This window comes from Colossoma macropomum, unplaced genomic scaffold (genome assembly GCF_904425465.1).
Source record: "Colossoma macropomum unplaced genomic scaffold, Colossoma_macropomum, whole genome shotgun sequence".
In the NCBI taxonomy this organism is placed as follows: domain Eukaryota; kingdom Metazoa; phylum Chordata; class Actinopteri; order Characiformes; family Serrasalmidae; genus Colossoma; species Colossoma macropomum.
The window spans coordinates 3,195,044-3,218,327 of NW_023494787.1; the positions used below are offsets into that span (position 1 = coordinate 3,195,044).

At 39.2% G+C, this 23,284-nt stretch overlaps 1 protein-coding gene across 1 annotated transcript in view; it reads left to right on the top strand.

Annotated features, from left to right (window-relative positions):
- Positions 1-810: 810 nt before the first annotated feature.
- Positions 811-23,284, top strand: part of adck5 (aarF domain containing kinase 5) — a 30,433-nt gene continuing 7,959 nt past the window's right edge. Inside the window, exons 1-12 of the mRNA XM_036565872.1 lie at positions 811-963; positions 6,417-6,511; positions 7,910-8,059; positions 11,872-11,947; positions 13,511-13,711; positions 14,783-14,923; positions 16,429-16,542; positions 18,642-18,773; positions 20,219-20,302; positions 20,394-20,475; positions 21,544-21,622; positions 22,406-22,497. Of these exons, the coding sequence (XP_036421765.1) occupies positions 940-963; positions 6,417-6,511; positions 7,910-8,059; positions 11,872-11,947; positions 13,511-13,711; positions 14,783-14,923; positions 16,429-16,542; positions 18,642-18,773; positions 20,219-20,302; positions 20,394-20,475; positions 21,544-21,622; positions 22,406-22,497 (1,270 nt within the window). The 5' untranslated portion in view covers positions 811-939. The remainder of the gene's footprint in view (positions 964-6,416; positions 6,512-7,909; positions 8,060-11,871; positions 11,948-13,510; positions 13,712-14,782; positions 14,924-16,428; positions 16,543-18,641; positions 18,774-20,218; positions 20,303-20,393; positions 20,476-21,543; positions 21,623-22,405; positions 22,498-23,284) is intronic.

A 23,284-nucleotide genomic window follows, 5' to 3' on the forward strand; every position in this document is an offset into this window, starting at 1 on the left:
ATAAAACCATATTATTTGCTGTATACGGTTCTATATAAAACCTTTTTGAAAATGGCTCTGTGTAGCACTGAAAAGGGTTCTTCTTCTACAAGCTTCACATTGTAACAGTAGCAGAACCCTTTTTGGTGATATACAGAACCACATACAACACATTCTCCATCAGTCTGAAGAACCATTTCACCATGCAAAAAGAACCATCCAGAACATTCTAAACAGAACCATTGTCTTTACCAAAGAACCCTTGAAGAACCCTCTTTTCAAAAGTGTATATAAATATTATGTACCAACTTTTAAAAAAAAGAACACAAAATGGGCGAAGAGTAAGAAAAAACGGATTGTCTGAACTGAGGTTCTCCCGCAGTGGATCCTCTGACTGACTGCCTGAGGAACTGAGGTTCTCCCGCAGTGGATCCTCTGACTGACTGTCTGAGGTTCAGAAAAACCGTTTAATGCCCTGTCTGTCAGATCTACAGAGCCTCTGCAGTGCCTGAGGTGATTTGTGGTTATTATTTTTGTTGATGGTGATTATTTTTACTAAGGTGTGGCCACAAAATATATTAATCCGCAATTTACTATATTGAGCCCACAAATTACTACATTAAGGTCACATTTTTATTATATATATATATATATATATATATATATATATATATATATATATATATATATATATATAATAAAAATATCTTGTATTGCCATTATTGTATAAAAACTTGGTCTCCTTGTGTAGAACTAACAGTGCCTCTCAGGGAGAAACCTCCCAGTTCTAGAGCGCTTGAACGCTGCTCGGTCTCGGTGCTCCGTCAGAGAATGTCGCCGCCGGAAAGCGCTTCTGCTCGGAGGCGGTTTTTGACACAGCGCCGCTGAGAAGCTAACGAGTCCAGGCGGCGCTGAGAGGTCGTTTCGGCTCGGAACAGCTCAGCGCTCTGACGGGGGAGGATGGCAGGAGACCCGTTCCGCACGGTGAGGCTCTGACTTTACTCTGTCCGGTTAAACGGTTAATCTCGGTCGGTTTGGACTGACTCAGCTCAGCTAACCGGGCGGGTTTGTCTGGCTGGCTAAGATAAGCTAAGCTAACTGCCCTGAACTGCGACCTTCCTGCCGCTCCGCTAGAGAAGCAAAGCCGGGGTCGCGCTTACCGGCAGCTGTAAACCCGCCGCTGTCTGAGGGTTTAAACTCTGCCACGAGTCGGCAGAACCTCCAGCAGAACCGACTCACAGCAGCGGCGGAGCTGATGAAGATCTGCAGAACTTTCTCATTCAGCAGCTCCGCTTCATAGTGACCGGTCACTGAGGTTCTCCAGCAGTGGATCCTCTCACTGACTGTCTGAGGAACTGAGGTTCTCCAGCAGTGGATCCTCTCACTGACTGTCTGAGGAACTGAGGTTCTCCAGCAGTGGATCCTCTCACTGACTGTCTGAGGAACTGAGGTTCTCCAGCATCGTTCCTCTGACTGACTATCTTAACTTAGGTTCTCCTGCAGTGGATCCTCTCACTAACTGCCTGAAGAACTGAGGTTCTCCTGCAGTGGATCCTCTCACTAACTGTCTGTGGAACTGAGGTTCTCCAGCAGTGGATCTTCTCACTGACTGTGAGAGGAACTGAGGTTCTCCAGCAGTGGATCCTCTGACAATTTACTATGTTGAGGCTACGACTTATTTATGCCACATTATACTATATAGAGGTCACAATTTACTATGTTGAGACCTCAAATTACTGTGTTGAGGTCACAGTTTACTATGTTGAGGCTACAGTTTGCTATACTGAGGCCACAAATTAATATACTGAGGCCACAGTTTATGAGAATCACAACTTGTGACCTCATTGTACTAACCTGTGGCCTTGATATAGTAATCTGAGGCCAAGCCTTATTCAAGCAGTGGAACCCGAGAGGAGTGTGTTATCGTGAAATACCATCACAGCCTTGATTTGGTCGCCGTAGATCATCACCGCCGTGATGTTATTGGCGATAACACACTCCTCGAGTGTTCTATTGCTTTTATACAACAGTTAAATAAATACAGTAATAAATTAATAAACTGGGCCGTGAACGCGGCGTTTAATATGTTTTAATGTTCGCAGTTCCTTCACCAAATTATAGTTCCTTAACGAGCAGCTTGTTGCTACGTCAGAGTAACGAGCTCCGCCCACTCGCTGCACAGCCGGCAGTTCGTTCTCCAGCTCCTCACACTAAACTCCCAAACTGTCATCACCACTGAGCAGCTTTTCAGTCGGCAGCTGAGACAGAAGAACAGCTAAACAACCTGGAATCAGCCAGAAATGAACCCAACACCATTCGCCAAACGTGTAGTCTGATCTTCAGAGTCTGACCAAATCAGACTGAGCCATAAAACTGCCACAATATCAAGTTCAGCTCAGTTTGGTCAGTTTTTGCCAGATCAGTATTAATGTTGTTTTGTTCCAGCCAGTCTGTAAAGCATCTTACAGCCCATTTAGTTTGGCGAATGGTGTTGGGTTCATTTCTGGCTGTTGTATAATAAAGAATAATCCCAGTGTCGCCTCAGGGGCGCCGTGCAGATCTTAAAGGTCTTTCACTGAGTTTTAATTTCCATTTCAGTTCTAAAAGCAGGTTTGGCAAGAAAGACTTTATCGGGCGATTCAGACTGAACTGAGGTGAGATGAGCGAGTGTTCAGCGTCTCCCTGTTCAAACTGCATATTTTTGTTGATTTTCTAAGGGGAAGTAGGTTAACGCATCCTCCACCGGCACGTTTCTGCTAATTTTACTGCACCATTTCTCATTATTTATTTATTTATTTATTTACTGAATTCAACATGTCGGAAAAAATAAAAGTGTGTTAAAATGTGCAGAAGTGTGTTTCTGTAGAAGACGTGTTCACTTAGTTACACTCAACAAATGTATGGAATTTGACCAGGGGAGCTTAAACTTTTGCATACAACTGTATGTTGTGTTTATGATGGAATGAACCGCAGTTTTAGTGACTGATATGTGAAATGTTACAGGCAGCAGCGTCGAGCGCTGCTATATTATTTTGACTTTTAATATACTCCTTATTATTATTAGCACAATTACAGAAATAACTTTTAGATTTAATGATGTATTATTATTATCATTATTATTACATCAATGACTTTTTTATATATATATATATAGATAGATAGATAGATAGATAGATAGATAAAATCACTGTTGTCGGAAGAAACCCTTGAATCTCCAAAATGGTAACTTTACAGGAAAAGGAAAAAACCTACTTTACTTTTAATGGAAGTCAATGGAACCAGACTTTTTTCCCAGGTCATTTTGGGTCATTTCTTTTAGTCCATTCATCATACACACAATGTAAAGAACAACAGGCATTTTCAAATTATGACAAAAATGGAGATGCAAGGTTTTCTTCAGAAAGATATACATGTGTATAAATATATATTGCTGTATATATATATAAATACATATATATAATGTATATAAAAAAGCAGAAGAAGAAGAGGCTTATTGTAAAGCACATTATGCAAATAAATGCAGCTCACAGAGGGTTAAAAGACAGAGATAAAAAAGTACATTTAAGTACATGAATATAAAAGCGGGAAAAAATTAAGAAAAATTAGGAAAAAGTTGTTGCGGTAAAAATAATAATAATAAGAAGAAGAATAAGAATAATATAAATTTTAAATACATTAAAAAAAATTAAAATAGTAATAAAATAATGACTAATTTAAAAAAAATGCTGTAGTACTAGCAATGAAAACAACAGAATCATGAAAAAACAAAGTTGGTAAAGATCTGTTTTCTGCTGCTTCAGCACTTCTGATCTTCTGAACTTTCAGTACTTTAGTCAAACCTGCATTACACAACCCTAAAGAACCATGTGGAACATTCAGAGACAGACAGTCTGTTATTTATGACGGTGCTGATCCTTTAATGTATAATTATGTATCTATTATTATTATTATTATTATTATTGTCGTCGTTATTATCGTATAAGTTGTATAAATGTTTACTGGTGATGGTGAGTCAGTGGTCAGATGGCGTCACTCAGGTGGAGGTTGAAGGCTGAGTGAAGGCCGTGACACTGAGAGCTGCTGAGCGATTAAAGCTGATTCGAGACGCTCTGTTCTCGATGCTGATGCCGTCCAAATTATCCACTCTGTGCGGCCTTGGAGTGAACACCACCCCCCCGACCCCCACCTCATCGGGGGGGCCTTGTCAAAACACGAGCCCGTGATTACCGGACGAGCTGTTTTTGTACCGGTCGGCCGCTGTTATTGTTTCTCTTGTGCACGAAGAAACTTTCCGCCCTGTTAGTTTTCCCACAATGCCCTTGAACCTCTGAGTGACATCACAAACATACAGAGTGATGCAAACTCTGAGGAGACTGAGGAGGAGAGCAGCGCTTTCCTCATAGTCTGAAAAGAGCTAATCAGATTATCAGTAACCTTTTCATGTCCAGCTGCTGTATTTAGTAAAAATATGCCACAGAACTAGTTCTGGTTGGTCTACTGAAGGGGTGTCCAAACTCTTTTGGTCTTGAAAGTGCAGTGTTTGTGGTGGGCCGAGGGCCAAAAAGACAAAATGATATACTTTAAAGAGTTTTTTTTAATGGTTTTCTTACTAAAATACTGAAAAAATACAATTTTAGAAGGAAGAAAAAAGAATTTCATAAGTTAAATACACCAATCAGGCATAACATCATGCCCACCTCCTTGTTTCTGCGCTCATTGTCCATTTTATCAGCTCCACTTACTATATAGGTGCACTTTGTAGTTCTACAGTTACAGACTGTAGTCCATCTGTTTCTCTGATACTTTGTTAGCCCCCTTTTACCCTGTTCTTCAGTGGTCAGAACCCCCATGGACCCTCACAGAGCAGGTACTATTTGGGTGGTGGATCATTCTCAGCACTGCAGTAACACTGACGTGGTGGTGGTGTGTTAGTGTGTGTTGCACTGGTGCGAGTGGATCAGACAGCAGTGCTGCTGGAGTTTTTAAACACTGTGTCCACTCACTGTCCACTCTATTAGACACTCCTACCTTGTCAGTCCACCTTGTAGAAGTAAAGTCAGAGACGATAGCTCATCTGCTGCTGCACAGTTTGTGTTGGTTTTTTGGTTGGTGGACTATTCTCAGTCCAGCAGTGACGCTGAGGTGTTTAAAAACTCCAGCAGCACTGATGTGTCTGATCCACTCAGACCAGCGCAACACACACTAACACTGTTCGGAGTATAGTATAAAATTATGTTTATTCGCTCATTGGACGGGGGGTGAGGTTAGGGTAGCTTCCTAAAAGGCGATCTCAAACTGCAGGCCGCACTTTGGGCAGCCCTGGTCCAAAGCTGACTTCACACAATGAAACTTTTGTGCAACTAGTTGCATGTTGTGAGTTGCCTGCAACATAATTTCCATGCAGTTTGGTAGCCAGACAAAGCAACTCAAAAACAATCAAAGTTTCATGCAACACATTCTGTTACCTCATTAGTTATCCAAATTAGCATCTCTTATTTTTGATGTACCCCCTCGTTCTTGCTATAAGGTCATCCGTAAGATGTAATTTAAATAATTTACATAAGAATTTATGGGGGGGGGCTGACCCAATTCAACCACACAATAACCATCTTCTGTTTTATTTTCTTGTCCATTGATCCAGTGAACGCACTCACTTGAAAGTGTGGTGTTTGACGTGATCACGTGGAGCATTAGTGCTGTTTTGATTTCTCTTGAAACTTGTTTCATGAAGTTGACACGTGTGTAACTTTTGCAGCTGGGTTTCAGGTGAGTTGCAGGACGTTTTACATGATACAGCTCACACGCAGTTTAGCTTTCTGAAGGTTTCAAGCGACCAAAGTTTCACCGTGTTAAACCAGCTTCACAGTGCCCATTTTTCCGATTACATGTAATTACTACACACAATTAAACGTGGATTTTTTGTTGCTTTATAAAAAGTGTTGCAACCGTCTATTCATTAGTCTCCTTGGGCCAGATCTGATCTCATGAGCAGAGAACACACCTGGGGACAACTTGTCAAAATAATCACTTATTTTTTCTGTTTTCTGACTTATTATGTCAAGTAATGCCTTACTTTCTCAAAATAATCATGATATGAAACTGATCACATATTTGTATTTATTATTTATTTATTCTTTTTTGTTTATTTGACAGGGAAAAGACAAACATTGTTTCATAAAATGCAGCACATGCAATGCATATAGGGCGTCTAGCTAAAGCTAATTTGCAGTCCTTTTAATTTGCAGGCTTTTAAATAAAAAAAACAAATAAACAACACAGTATATACAATAAATGCATAAAATACATAAGGCATGCATGTCCATTTGTATGATAATGTTTGAGTATATGAATAAATCTTTATTCTGTATATCAGTTAATTGGGCTGAAAAAATAATAAGCAAACAATTTCTAACTGCGGTCTCTCTGTATGTTTTCAGTTACGGCTGTGCCGGCGTCACTTGGCGCTGCTCCAGAAGTGTTCGAGTCCCATGAACCCCCGACTGCTGCTGCACAGGTCCTTCAGCTCACACAGGTAGGCCTTTAGTGGGGGGGGGGATCGGCATGTTCTGTATCTGAAGTTTGCTTCTTTAGTTTTAGCGCTGGAGCTGTGAGGCTGATGTAGCTAACAGGTAAAGGAAGCTTATACCTGAGAACGTCTATAGAGGAGAATCACCACTCTATCTTCTGGGTTTCTCAGACTCTAGAGGGCGCTAGCAAGCGAGTCCAAAGTGAATGGTTTAAGATGGAGCATTTGAGCAAAATCATAGTTTATAAATGCTTAAACATTTTTAATGTAAAATAATACATTAAATTCCTGAACACAGAGCAGCATAAAACATCTTAACACCGCTTTTACATTTTTAAGAGATTTTGAACTCGAGTTAAAGGAGTTTATAACAGCAGCTTATTTACGTTCATAAGGTCAGTGAGCACGAACAGCCAATGAGCTGCTCCGCTCACCAACCAATCAGCACTCAGTAGCAGTAATGCTAATTAGCACTCAGTAGTAATGGTGCCAATCAGTCAGCACTCAGTAGTGGTGATGCCAATCAGTCAGCTCTCAGTAGCAGTAATGTTAACCAATGAGCACTCAGTAGCAGTAATGCTGACCAATCAGCACTCAGTAGCAGTAATGCTAACCAATCAGCACTCAGTAGTAGTGATGCCAATCAATTAGCACTCAGTAGCAGTAATGTTAACCAATCAGCACTCAGTAGCAGTTATGCTAATAAATCAGCACTCAGTAGCAGTAATGCTAACCAATCAGCACTCAGTAGCAGTAATGCTAACAAATCAGCGCTCAGTAGCAGTAATGCTAACAAATCAGCGCTCAGTAGCAGTAATGTTAACCAATCAGCTCTCAGTAGCAGTTATGTTAACCAATCAGCACTCAGTAGCAGTAATGCTAACAAATCAGCGCTCAGTAGCAGTAATGCTAACAAATCAGCGTTCAGTAGCAGTAATGTTAACCAATCAGCACTCAGTAGCAGTAATGCTAACAAATCAGCGCTCAGTAGCAGTAATGCTAACAAATCAGCGTTCAGTAGCAGTAATGTTAACCGATCAGCACTCAGTAGCAGTAATGCTAACCAATCAGCACTCAGTAGCGGTAATGTTAGTGTCCTGCTGCCTAAAACCCGTTTGCTGTAGAAAAAGGAAACATACAGGTGAGTTTTCTTTGCTTTTTTAGTGAAATACATCCTTCTACTCTCTATAATTAAAGGAAGGTGATTAGAAACTATTTTAACTTTTCATTTTTAGCCGTTGAGCTCCATTCATATCCCATTCATGGAGGTCTCGCTCGCTTTTTGATATAACGAGGGAAATAGGAAGGAGCCAGATCCCCTTATTGTCGCTCTGCTCATACCCTGCCATTTAGCATGGTGCTAACTGCTTGCCTAAATCACTATGCACATTTTTGTTCCTGCAGGACCGCGAGGAGTCGCAGGCCGCTGAGGAAGCTGCTGATTGGCGTGTCGGTGGGCGTGCCGTTAGCGGTGGGGGTGCAGTACGCTGTCTCTGATCCCAAAGACCAGCGGAGGATGAGGATATTAGTGGAGGGAGTCGGGCGCTTCTGCAGGTAAAGAACGTTTTCTCTCTTACACTTTAATTTCACCACAGCCAACCAAATCAGTCAGAGCCTGGAGCAGGTACTGCAGCTGGAACCGTGGAGAACAGTTTGTCTTCACAGACAGCGCAGCAGGGGCCGGCTGCCCCAGCCGTACGTAAGTTCAGACGTAGACTTGTTATAATGGAAGTGTTTACTAAGTTCAGGTTTACGCATTACTAAATCAAAACAAGTTGCACTACATAAACTAGTTTTAATGTTTAGCTTAGTATCAATGGAAACATGATTTTTTGGTTATCTAAGCTAAAAACTAAATGCCATATGCTGTGATTTTACTTGCAGCTCTAATCATCGCTCTAGTTTTAACTCTGTATATGATGCTGTCATCCACAGCTCCAGTTTAGTGAGACACAGGAGCTGCCAAATAGTCTATATCTGTCAGTCCAGATTGGTAGAAACCATAGTTTAAAAAGTTGCGTATTTGGTTGTCTGTTGGAAATATTAAATAATAAACAGACAATGGGTGTTCGGTTTTATTTAGATTAACCTTTTCAACTCCTTGGGACCACCGGTGGTTCCAAAACACACTTCATCATATTCTTCATAACATTCATATTTCATCAGCTATGTTCAAACGGTGGGTGTCGTATGAGAGCTGTAACTGTCTTCTTTCAGATCAAATAGATGGGTAATGTAATAATGTTTAAACCCTTAAAATAAAAGAAGCTGAAAGTCGACCCATTTTTTCACAAATCTGGACGTTTAATCTGCAACAAGAAACTGACAAACACTAAAAAGTCACAAAGATCAAGTCAGCTTCTCTTTCGCCAGCTTCTTGTTTGAATTTTCCCGTTCCACCTTAAATGGTGCAGCACTTACATTCTGGTGCCTCTGGCACTGTTTAAGGTGGAACGGGAACTTGAAGCTGGTGAGTGACTTTGGTCTCATAAAAAATTTAACATTATACAAGAAACTATTCTATTTTTGAGGAAAAGTTTCCTGCTGGAGATGTGAGAAAAGTGGCTGTAGCTGAGCTAAAGCTTAAAGCAGAGCAAAGTAAGTCTGAGTTTTCATTTATATTACATTTTTTAGCCTATGCTAACACAGTAGCACATACTGAGTTTTTTTCTACTGAAAGTCGACCCATTTTTCCACAAATCTGGGCTATAATCTATAAACAGATGGCGTCTCTTCAGTGATCTGCTCTGTAAAAATTATTTTTATAAAATAATACAAAGAGCATCGAAGATTTTTGGTTTTCAGCAGTAAATTGTAAGCATATAGCAATATGTGTATCATAAAACACATTTTCTGTTCATTTTTTCTGGGGAACCTTTACAAAAAATAAATAAATAAGATACAAATTTACAGTTGTTTCATGCAGTTACTGAATAATTTGCCTTATGATTTGGTCATCTAAATTCAGTTGGACAAACCAAAATATACCCTGGTGAATAAGAGGTTAACTTGTACACAACGTTCTCTTATATACTGTATATTTTTCCATGGAATGCAAAAAGTTAGTGCAAGCTGTCCTCTTGTTTTCATCGCAGTGGGTTTTGGTTAAGGCTTAACTTAATGATTTTTGGTGCAACTGAATTTAGTAAATGGGTAGTTTAAAACTAAACTGGTGTTAAGTGAGGACTTAGTGAAGACTTTACGTACAAACTTAAGAAAAGACGTACGCAGAGCCGGAGAAACCCAGTCCAGGGCTGTGATTAGGACTGTGCGGTACGGCAGAAGTCAGCAACGTGTGGCTCCGGAGCTGCTTTTACTGTCCTGTTGTGGCTCCACAGCAGAATCAGATTAGTAGGTAAAAATAAAATAATCCTCCTTTACAGTAAAATAAAGCTCTGCTGATCGTTCAACACAGTTTAACAATAAATGGTCTTAAACTCTGGAGTTAATGTAGAACTGCTAATTCACCCTTTAACCCTGAAAATCAGCGCAGACTGCTGGTCACCATAGCAACACAGACAACAATCTTGCCTAGCTAGTAGCTAACGAAACGGCAAAGAGAGAGATTTAAGACGAACATTGATCATTTGGAGACGAATGGACTTATTTGTGTTTATAATCACTCCAGCTGGTTTCCTGATACGTTTAATCTGCAACGAGAAACTGACAAACACTAAAAAGTCACAAAGATCAAGTCAGCTTCTCTTTTGCCAGCTTCTTGTTTGAATTTTCCCATTCCACCTTAAATGGTGCAGCACTTACATTCTGGTGCCTCAGGCACCATTTAAGGTGGAACGGGAACTTGAAGCTTGTGAGTGACTTTGGTCTCATAAAAAATTTAACATTATACAAGAAACTATTCTACTTTTGAGGAAAAGTTTCCTGCTGGAGATGTGAGAAAAGTGGCTGTAGCTGAGCTAAAGCTTAAAGCAGAGCAAAGTAAGTCTGAGTTTTCATTTATATTACATTTTTTAGCCTATGCTAACACAGTAGCACATACTGAGACATATTTACGGTAAAATGGACATAAAATGTTGCGGCTTTCAAGGTGGTTTGATTTTTGTTGAAACTTTATAAAATGGCTCTTCTTAACATTTGGGTTGCGACCCCTGCAGTCGAGTGATGTAATCAGATGTCGGCGATGATTAACAAGTAAGTCTATCACAGTGTTTCAATGTATCACAATAGTGATAATTGCCATGTTTGGAAAGACAGCTGATAAAGAACTACCGAGGACTGATTTACTTTCAATTAGCTTAATAAATTTATGTGTGTGTGTGTGTGTGTATATATATATATATGCACATGTATAACATTGTATTCCCTTTTACTGTCAAAACTATTATGGAGCATTAATAAGGCTACAGTACAGTGAACTGTCACTGCTGCTGCTGTTTTCCAGAGTGTACCATACTGTCTAAGGATATTTTTCAGCATATGGAATATAATTCTTCATGTTTTTTCACTGGCATCTCTAGCTGAACACTTGAGCACCTCTGCCACAATGGAGGAACACACCTTGTGATTTTAACATGTAGAGCATGTGGGTGAGGATTTGGAACTTGTTCACTCGAGCAAGCGAGACACTTTTATGTGTGTAATTTAATGTGAAGAAACTGGACCCACACCAGGAGGAGCACATGACTGCACATGTTATAATCAGTATGTTATATATATATATATATATATATATATATATGTATGTGTGTGTGTGTGTGTGTGTGTGTGTGTGTGTGTGTGTGTGAAATAATAATTTGTATTGTAAGAAAGTCCAAAAATTTGTTTTTTTAATTTCTGCATAATTCAGTCAATAAGGAAAGTCATTCCGAGTTGTTTGGTGTAAAATAGTTGATTGTAGAGACTCAGATTTCTTCTTTAGTGGTGTTGATAGGAACCGGGGTCGACATGACTACAACACAAATATAGACATTTTATTTACTATCCAGAACCACCAGTGAACCTACACGAGTCTTCTGAGTTCATATGGAATGTTGATGATGGAAAATGGTGGAAAATCTGAAATAATAAGTTTGATTTTGGTATTTTTGCCTCACAGCTCCCTGTATGCTATTATTTTATTTTATTCACAAATTTAAGCACAAATTCATTGCATATGGAAATAGCTAATAAGTGGATAATAAATTATTCTGATTCTGTTCGGCTAATGATACTGCAAAACAAAAGCTTCATTCACTACATTACGTTTAGTATCAGTTCATACTTGCATCCTAATTCCTGTCAGCATTTGTTTATGAAAAAATTGCATGAACAAATTGGAGCGAACATCTTAGAGTAAATGTGTTTGTTACACACAGTCTACAGTAATCCAGTGAGAATCCTCATTTTAGTTATTTTTCTGCCACCAGGTCGTTATATGTCGGACTTCTGATTTCAGTAGATTACTGGTGGACCTCCAATATTGTTCTGCGCGGGATGGACGAAGTAGGTTTCAAATACTTACAGCGAAATCCAATTTACAGGTGCCCACTTTACCTCAGAAAGAATCAGTTAGCCAAGTCATGTGTGTCTGAGGTTTGCTTCTTTAGTTTAAGCACTGGAGCTGTGAGGCTAATGTAGCTAACAAGTGATGGAGATTTCTACCCCTTTTAGCTAATTAGCAACTAATGTACAGAAAATTCAGGTAAAACAGCCGATTAGCAACTAAAGTACATACCAAATTCAGGTAAAACAGCCGATTAGCAACTAAAGTACAGACCAAATTCAGGTCAAACAGCCAGTTAGCAACTAAAGTACAGACCAAATTCAGGTAAAACAGCCGATTAGCAACTAAAGTACAGACCAAATTCAGGTAAAACAGCCGATTAGCAACTAAAGTACAGACCAAATTCAGGTAAAACAGCCGATTAGCAACTAAAGTACAGACCAAATTCAGGTAAAACAGCCGATTAGCAACTAAAGTACAGACCAAATTCAGGTAAAACAGCCGATTAGCAACTAAAGTACAGAAAATTCAGGTAAAACAGCCGATTAGCAACTAAAGTACAGACCAAATTCAGGTAAAACAGCCGATTAGCAACTAAAGTACAGACCAAATTCAGGTCAAACAGCCAGTTAGCAACTAAAGTACAGACCAAATTCAGGTCAAACAGCCAGTTAGCAACTAAAGTACAGACCAAATTCAGGTCAAACAGCCGATTAGCAGCTAAAGTACAGACCAAATTCAGGTCAAACAGCCGATTAGCAACTAAAGTACAGACCAAATTCAGGTCAAACAGCCGATTAGCAACTAAAGTACAGACCAAATTCAGGTCAAATAGCGATTTAGCAACTAAAGTACAGACCAAATTCAGGTCAAACAGCCAGTTAGCAGCTAAAGTACAGACCAAATTCAGGTCAAACAGCCAATTAGCAGCTAAAGTACAGACCAAATTCAGGTCAAACAGCCGATTAGCAACTAAAGTACAGACCAAATTCAGGTCAAACAGCCGATTAGCAACTAAAGTACAGACCAAATTCAGGTCAAATAGCGATTTAGCAACTAAAGTACAGACCAAATTCAGGTCAAACAGCCAGTTAGCAGCTAAAGTACAGACCAAAATTAAGGTCAATTAGCCAATTAGCAACTAAAGTACAGACCAAATTCAGGTCAAACAGCCGATTAGCAATTAAATGCAGACAAAATTCTGGCCTTAAGATGGCTGCTACAGTTTTTAGCTATGCTAATAGTACTTGAGTCCATGTTTATAGATAACAGTGAGTCATACAGAGTCAGAAACCTCATAATCAAGTCTATTAGAGACACTGAACACCACAGGGTTTGGGCCAATGCGCTGCTTCTTCTATTGCTTGTTAGCTACATTAGCCTTGTAGTTCCACTGCTAGAACTAAAGAAGCAAACCTCAGACACCAAACATGTCGCAACTGATCGGCTGCAGTCGGGGTAAGAGGGTGAATTCTGTAAATCTGAATTTTGCTGAGTCAACCCGATCGTTTCCTCGTTAGTTTATATGATGTAATCTGTGTGTAATGTGTCATTTTCCCCAGAGCAGTGCGGAGTACGCGGCTGCCGTGTCAGCGTGTCACCAGCGGGCGGCGAGCGGCATGGTGGAAGGAGCTGTGCAGAACGGAGGGCTTTACATCAAACTGGGACAGGGCCTCTGCGCCTTCAACCACCTCCTGCCTCCAGAATACATCTGCACGCTGCAGGTCCTGGAGGACAGAGCCCTCAACAGGAGATACAAGGAGGTGAGGAGCGCAGGGTGAGGGGGTTTGACGACATTGAGTGCGTTTACATGCACTCAATAATCCGATAACTGCAGAAAATCAGATTTTGTCAGGAGTCTGATTAACGCGTTTTCATGCACTTGAGTAATCAGATAATGGGGAAACTCCAAGTTTCCATGAGTCAGACAGTAATCAGATTTCTGCTTTGCAACCAGCCAATAAACTCACAGAAGACGCGACGTAAACGTAACGTAAAACTCAAACTTCATGCTGCAGCTTTTTTTAAAAACATCGCACTACTTTGCCTGAAAATATGAACAAACAGCATCTAGAAGATGAAGAATATTTAAATCCTTTATTTCATGTTTGGTTTCAGCGCCAATTCCACAGTGTTTTGCTGCGTCTCGCAACATCCACCGTCTGATCTCGCGCAGACTGAGAAATCCGATTGAAATCAGAGTAAGAGTTCACATGCACTGAGAAATCTGATTACTGAGCTAAAATCCAGCCTCTTTATCAGATTTCTTAATTGGATTTCTAGATCGGGGCATGGTGTTTACATGACTGTTTGAATAATCGGATACCTGCAGAAATCCGATAATGATCGGATTATTGAGTGCACGTATACGCACTCATTGGCACGCCTATATTTATTACCCAGAGATCTTAACAACGAATGTGTTTACAGGCACTCAATGATCCGATCATAATGACCCAATTGGATTTCTGCGGTTATCTTATTATTTAAATGGCCATATAAACAGCACACTCTGATGTCTTAGATCGGAGTAAGGTCTAGAAATCTGATTAAGAAATCTGATAAAGAGAGCTGGATTTTAGCTCAGTAATCAGATTTTTCAGTGCATGTGAACTCTTACTCTGATTTCTTTCGTATTTCTCAGTCTGCGCAAAAATATGAGCACAAATACAACAGTCTAACAATACAAAACATTCTAAACATTCCAAATTAAAGACAGTTTGAGATGAATGCAGTTCAGTTGTTCATTTTTACACAGATTTTAGCCCCTTAGAGGTCTCGGTTGTATTGATTGACAGTTCACCTGTTGTCCTTGACTCTGATCTCTGTTCTAGGTAGACGCGTTATTCCTAGAAGACTTCGGCACCACTCCAGATAAGATGTTTAAGACGTTTGACTACGAGCCTGTCGCTGCCGCCAGTTTAGCCCAAGTCCACAAAGCAGAGCTGCATGATGGGACGCCTGTGGCTGTGAAAGTGTGTGTTTAATGTTGTGCATGTGATGTATTTGTAAATGTTATCAACCCCAATTTATCACACTAAAACGTGTGTTAAATTTTCCTCACTTTTTTAAGACCAAGAATTTGATGTAGACGATCAGCCAAGACTGGAGCTACGCAGCTAATGTAGCTAACAAGTAATGGAAGTTTCTACCGCACTGACATTTGTCCATATTTACAGAAAATAATAATAATAATAATAGACAGTGCTACGTGTTCCCCAGTCCTGTTCCTGTAGTAACGCTGCACTGCACTGTTTAACAGAGGGGAACCATAACAGCCTCCTTGATTTCAGAGAACTTAAAATGGACATGTCTGTAATTGTTTTGTTTTATTTAATAGAGTCATCATGCTTGTTGTATTTAAACTGAAAAGGGTTTAAATCCTGGACCCGAGTGGCGCAACCATCTAAGCGCTGACTCTGTTATCAGGAGATCACGAGTTCGATCTCTGGTGACGCTACAGCCGTCCGTGGCCGGGAATCCAAGAGAGCATAGTTCTCGCTCTCTGGGTGGGTAGGATGGCCCCCCGTCTACCCCATCACTCAGCACGATGCTAGCAAGCGCAGCCGTCTGTTAGCTGACGTAGCAGATCTGGCGATTAGCGTTCTCCACTGAACACATTCAGATGGTGTTATTATGTGACTGGGAGAGTCTTAACCAGTGGATGGAATTAGATACGACTAAATTGGGGAGAAAATTGGGGGTTGGGGGGGGGAGTCTTGCAATGCCAAATTGAAAATTATCCATTTTTCCTTCATAATTAGGAAGTGACATAGGAACCAATCAATCCTGTTTTGATTTACAATGGACAGGGACCAATTTAGTTAGAAAGAAACTTCTTCTAAAGGTTCTAGATACATCCCCGACTGTGAACACGAGCCGTAGCCTAAGCAGGTTTGGGTTAGTTGTTAGGAATGTTAAACAGTGGCAGCAGCTCTATGCAGGACTCTTTACTGAAAGACTAACACTGACACATACAAGCTCAGATATATGATAATGTCTTTTACAAGCTTAAGATTAAACATATAGTTTGTGTGTTTTCCAAGCTTCAAATGTTTGTTTTTAATCTAGAACAGACAAAAAGTGTTAATTTGAATTGATGTAACATAGTACTAGAAAGAATTTAGCAGAAATTATCATTATCATATCATAGAGGTGGGTCTTGGACATTTGTAGCTTGAACTGAAGGTCTAGGTCTAATATGTGTGTTAATGGTGGTTGGTCACTGCATTATAGAAAGAAGTAACCTAAAATGTGCAGGACAGGGGTTCTCCAGGACCAGGTTTGCCAGTAATCGTTATCTGTTAGCTACATTAGCCCTGTAGCTCCAGTGCAAAGCTAAAGAACAGTAAGAGGGGAAAAACTGTAAAATCAGATTGTAGTTCACTGGGACTGGAGTTATCAGTGCTGTATTTGTATTGGATTTACCTTTAACCCCGAATGACGTACTAATCCACTTTAACTTTTGAACTGTGTCCAGGTGCAGTATATCGACCTCAGGGACCGTTTTGATGGTGATATCAGAACACTAGAGGTACTGCTGGACATAATCAAGTTTATGCATCCCAGCTTTGGCTTCCGATGGGTTCTAAAGGTGTGTCTGAAGCATTGAATCATTAATATACATTACTGATCTGTTATTTCTGTTTAATTTTAAAGGACTGGAACTTGGCAGGCAGGTCTGTAAAGCTGGGCTGTAATCAGTGATCCCTTTTCTCACTGCGGGCAGTTTGGAGATAAACTAGCATAGGTCAGCATTGTGTAATGAACAGACAACTACGAGCAGCTTCCTTACTGCTTCAGGTTTATGTATTGATTTGGATTGTATTATTTCTGAGCAACTAAAGAATAAATTCTATTTTCTGGAGCCCAGACAGATCCAGCTTTGCTCCAGTTTGCTGCAGCATTCACTACTCATTGAAACATAACAGGCGTAATACTGTATTAACATATTAACATGTTAAATTGACAGCGGACAGCTTCTCTGACTTCTTTTAAATGCTGTTTATTTGCGCACTGAGCTTCTATAAGCCCATCAAACTAGCTGGGTTGATAATCAGATGTTTTAACTTATATATTTATTTCAAATAAACATTCAGCAGCACGTCAAGAGTTCATTTAAGCCCATTACACTTCTTTCAAATATATAAACATGTATAATATGCACATATAGTGAAATCATATAATAGAAGCTTGAACCTGATTAACCCATTAGTTAATTATCATGCATATAAATAGTTTGTAATAAATAATTCTCAAAATATCTCATAATTGCTTCATATTTCAGTGTGTGAATATAAACAGAGTGATTCAGCGGTTTGGTGTGAAATGGTTCAGATGTCTTTACAGTGGTGGTGATGGGAACCAGGGGTCGCCATGACTACAACACAAATATAGACATTTTATTTACTATCCAGAACCACCAGTGAACCTACACGAGTCTTCTGAGTTTATATGGAATGTTGATGATGGGAAATAGTGGAAAATCTGAAATAATAAGTTTTCTTTGGGGACTATTTTTGCCTCACAGCGCCCTGCATATTATGTATCCCTCCACCACGAATGGAGTTTTAGGCCAAAATCTTCTCAAAACTATCATAAAACAGTGTCTCAGTCATCAGGCAGTGAATTCATAACCATTTCATGTAGGAACTTTCTGTGAGGGAGCTTTTAGAGGTGGACGTCTGGTTCCTATCACCACCACTGTGAACAGTTCTGACTCAGTAAGTTTCTCTAGAACAGAGCGTTTCACACCAAACCACTCTGAACGACTCTGTTTACATCTTAACCATTAAATTATGCAGATAATTAGGATAAATCAGTGGACCTCTTCCCCTCTTAGAATTTAATGAATGTTTTAAAATGTATGTTTTTAATTTTGTTCTCTAACTGTAATTATTTTTTCTTTTTATTTATTTTTAAATTATTTTGAATTATTTTAAATAATTTGTATTATTTTTATTTGTTTCTTTGTTTTTGTTTTTAACTTTACTACTTGATTTCACTGCTATTTGTATGAACTTTTCTCTATTAATAAAGTGTTATTAATTATTATTATTATAATTATTATTATTATTAAATGAGGGAGAACAGTAACCTGTGCAAAGCATTTACAGAGTGAAGAACACTTCTCTACACACTTAAAAAAAGATGATTATTCAAGGTTCTTTGATAAAGAAAATGTTTCTATATAGAAACATGAACATTCGAAGTTAGCAGTTCCTTCATGTTCCTTTACATGATTAAAGGTTCTTTAGACTGATGGAGAATGTGCTGTAGATGGTTCTATATAGAACTTATTTGAAAAGGGTTCCATATAGCACCTGAAGGGTTACATAAAGCTTGACATTGTAACAATAGAAGAACCTTTTTTGGTGCTATATAGAACTACATACAACACATTCTCCGTCAGTCTGAATAACGCTTTGAGTATGCAAAGAAACTTTTAATCATGCAAGGGTTCTTTGAGTGTTCATGGTTCTAAATAGAACCATTTTCTTTACTAAAGAACCCTTGAAGAACCTTCATTTTTAAGTGTGTAGAGTGCCATTGTTCTTTAGGGAACAAACAAAGCTGCTGTTAATCTGACTCTGTGACAGATCTGATGTAACCGCAGAGCCAGAGGTTCTCAGAGTGCCGATATAAACCGTACAGTGCAGCTTTGCATCTTACCAGTTTTTCTGTTTCTCTCAGGACCTGAAAGGGACGTTAGCGCAAGAGCTGGATTTTGAGAATGAGGGGAGGAACTCTGAGAGATGTGCCGAGGAACTGAAGCACTTTAAATTCATCGTTGTACCCAAAGTGTTCTGGGACCAGACCAGCAAGGTACACACTGAGAACACAGTGCTTGAACATCTCCTTTAATTGAGTTCTGCAGTCACGATTAAGACCCCAACTAGCTCAGTGTTCTTGAGAAAACAAGAAAACGTTTGACAAAAAATCTAGTTTACAATCCACCCCTTATTCCAAATGCAGTCTATCAAGCGTGACATGCTTGGTGTCTGAAGTTTGTAGGTTTTTCACAATCACGCAATTAAATTCAATTACTAATTAAAAAAAGTTACTTTTTATGTTCTTGATGAGTCAACTTAGTAACTAGTTTGCAATTTAAATGATAAATAGGATATCCACAGGTCATTATAAAGCTCTGTTTAGCAGATTCTCCACTAGGGGGAGCCGTTAGTACTCAGATTGCTTTTGTGACCATCGCTGAAAGAGAGGAAACCCACACCAGCAGGATCTCACTCATGCTCATATGTTTGTAGTTACAATTCTCACGTATATGAAGTAGATGTTTGATGTTACAAATTGTGTGTATATGATGTAAAGGTGTATATAAGCTCATTATCTCGGCAGACAGCTAACAGGCCAGCAGCCTCCTCCAGTGATATTCAGAGCTTTTCTTAAGGATTCTGAGTAAAACTACAACATACGAAGTAAAGAATATCCCAGGTAAATGTCTGTAACAAGCTTCAAATGTCTGTTCAGGCAAAGCTGGTTTAAGTAATATTAAACCCCTCAGTTATGTTGTGAATGTTTACACAATATAAAGGACAGTGTAAAAATATTTATACATACAGTCAGTCGTATGGAAGTATTTAAACACCCCTGTTGTTTAAAATTCTGTGTTTTGTAGTTAAAACCTCCTCCACAGAGCACACTTAAATATGACATTTTTTCTGCTAATTTTAGTGCACATTTTATATTTATCTACTTAAACATATTGGAAGAATGTGAAATCTAAAATGCGCCATACGTTTTGCACAGGCCATATTTTGTTTTTTATGTTTTCTGCTTAATGTATTAAATTCAACATGTAAAAATAAAAACAGCAACTGTGCATTAAAATGTACACTTAGAAAGCTGGTTTAAGTATATATATATATATATATATATATATATATGCGTGTGTGTGCACATGTGTATGTATATATATATAGAAGCTGCTGTTGGAACAAAACCTCATATCTCCATTTTTGTCGTTTTTTAGTTTTTGACATAATTTAGATTAATTATGCGTGAATTTTATGGTGAGTGGACTAAAAGAAATGCCCCAAAATCTGGTTCTGTTGACTTACATTAAAAGTAAAGTATGTTTTTTCTTTCTCTTGTAAAGTTACCATTTTGGAGATACGAGGTTTTGTTCCTACAGCTGTGTGTGTGTGTGTGTGTGTGTGTGTGTGTGTGTGTACATATGTATGTATGTATGTATGTATATGTGTATATATATATACACACTTGGCTGACTCTCTGCTCTCTTCCCTCTGTAGAGAGTCCTCACAGCAGAGTACTGTGAAGGCTGCAAAATCAACAATGTGGAGGAGATAAAGAGGCAAGGCCTGAGTTTAAAAGATGTGAGTATTGGAATCTTTGGTGAGGAGTAACGATGCTGTTTGTTACTGTTAAATATAATCGTGCTCCTCTTTCTGCTCCTGCTGCTTCCAGACAGCAGACAAACTCATCAGAACGTTCGCAGAACAGATATTTTATACCGGCTTCATACACGCCGACCCGCATCCTGGAAATGGTAAGGAGTTTTGGAGTAATTACAGTGAGAGCATTTACAGTGAGAGCATTTACAGTGAGTATTTACAGTGAGAGTATTTACAGTGAGTATTTACAGAGAGAGCATTTACAGTGAGTTTTTACGGTGAGAGTATTTACAGTGAGAGTTTTTACAGTGAGAGCATTTACAGTGAGAGTATTTACAGCGAGAGCATTTACAGTGAGTATTTACAGTGAGAGCATTTACAGTGAGAGTATTTACAGTGAGAGTATTTACAGTGAGAGTTTTTACAGTGAGAGCATTTACAGTGAGAGTATTTACAGTGAGAGCATTTACAGTGAGAGCATTTACAGTGAGAGTATTTACAGTGAGTACAGTGAGTATTTACAGTGAGAGCATTTACAGTGAGAGCATTTACAGTGAGTATTTACAGTGAGTATTTACAGTGAGAGTATTTACAGTGAGCGAGTGATGTGGCAGACTGTTCAGTGCTGCATTAGGGAGTAAGAGGCAAACTAATATTAAAAGGCCCAAAACACAGAAAACTGTGTATATAAACATTGTTTTGAATTAATTGTGGTTGTGATGTCACAACCATGAACGGTTTAATGGTGTGTATGTAAACATGATTAAAGTTTCAAAACAAACCACTCAGTTCAGATCAGTACATTTAAACTAAGCAGCCATACTCAATTGTCATGGTTGTGATGTCACAGCCATGGACACATTTACATGACTGCCTTTCCAGACATCCGAAAGGAATGGCTGAAGATTTCATGTTCAGTATCTCAGCCCAGACTGCTTTTTTTGAATGAGGCACAATACAGGGCAGCCAATCGTAAGAGCTCATTTACATATATCAGTCTGTAAGGTGCAGGAACAAAAACAGCCTGTTTAAAGAGTAAAGAGAGGCTGGAAAATGGTCATATAGAAACGAATTACGACTGTTTTTGTTACATAAAACCACACAAATGTTACATGGACATCAGGGGCAAAATATCTGAATAAAAAGGGGGATATGGGTTCTTTAAAACACTGTTTTAAAGCTGATCTGCTCTGATTACAGTGCGCTGGTGTGCTCTGTTTCAGTGCTGGTGCGCAGGGGTCCTGATAAGAAGGCAGAGCTGGTTCTCTTAGATCACGGACTCTATGAACACCTCAGCAAAAGGTAAGAGCTGACATTTAATAAGTGCATGTATACACCGGTCAGGCATAACATTATGACCACCTCCTTGTTTCTACACTCATTGTCCATTTTATCAGCTCCACTTACTATATAGGTGCACTTTGTAGTTCTACAGTTACAGACTGTAGTCCATCTGTTTCTCTGATACTTTGTTAGCCCCCTTTTACCCTGTTCTTCAGTGGTCAGGACCCCCATGGACCCTCACAGAGCAGGTACTATTTGGGTGGTGGATCATTCTCAGCACTGCAGTAACACTGACGTGGTGGTGGTGTGTTAGTGTGTGTTGTGCTGGTACGAGTGGATCAGACACTGCAGTGCTGCTGGAGTTTTTTAACACCTTAGTGTCGCTGCTGGACTGAGAATAGTCCACCAACCAAAAATATCCAGCCAACAGCGTCCTGTGTGCAGCGTCCTGTGACCACCAATGAAGGACTAGAGGATGACCAACACAAACTATGCAGCAGCAGATGAGCTATCGTCTCTGACTTTACATCTATGAGGTGGACTGACGAGGCAGGAGTGTCTAGTAGAGTGGACAGTGAGTGGACACAGTGTTTAAAAACTCCAGCAGCACTGCTGTGTCTGTAGAACTACAAAGTGCACTTATATAGTAAGTGGAGCTGATAAAATGGACAATGAGTGTAGAAACAAGGAGGTGGTCATAATGTTATGCCTGACCGGTGTAGATAGTGAGTAATGTATCATACATAAGTAAAGATTTCTGTGGTCGTTTATCAGAGTGGATCTTTTTTTTCCTCTAAAAAGTGACAGAGTGGCGCTGTGCCAGCTGTGGCGTTCTATAGTCCTTCGAGACGAAGCTGGCATGAAGAGATACTCGAATGACCTCGGGGTCACAGGTTAGCCTCACTCACTTGAGCTCAATAATGTTCATTAGTGCATTAATTAGAAACTACTAATTATGCTCTACTGACAGTGGAAGTGATAGTTCGGCAAAAAATCTAATGCATCATTTCAGTGCTGTGCTAAAAGTAGTTTTAGCTGAAATAATTGCGATCAGGAGATGTAATTCTAAGTCACATCTTAAATATTGAGAGTAGCTGCTTATAGAATGTTAAACTGAGCTGAAATGTTAATTGCGTATAAATACACACTAAGAATAACATTGAACTCACCTGGTTTGATATTAGTAAACATCCACAGCAGGTTAATTTATTGGAGGGTCGTTTTTATGCAATGTTTTATCTTTGAAATGTAATTTGTCACTTTTCACAATAATTTTCCAAACTGTAGATTTCTAGCAATTTATTTATTAACACAAAACTAGTTGATTGTAAGTAAAATATTATTCTTGGTGTTGTATTTGTACCCAGTTCATATTTCAGCTCAGTTCAGTGATACATTAAGCAGTTTTAGGCAGTCAGTATTTAAGATGTGATTTAAAACCTGCTGGACAAAATTTTTGTTGAAATTTTGGATTTAAATGGAAATCCTTGACGTGACCTGAGTGCGTTGGACAGCTAACAAGTAATGGAAGCTTGTACACCACCAATTAGCATGGTGCTAACTGCACGCCTAAATCATCACACACCTGTCAGTTGTTCAGGATCTCTAATAGGCTTGATTATGTGGTTTCTGACAGTGTATGATAAGCTGTTATCTATAAACATAAAATACCTTATCTAT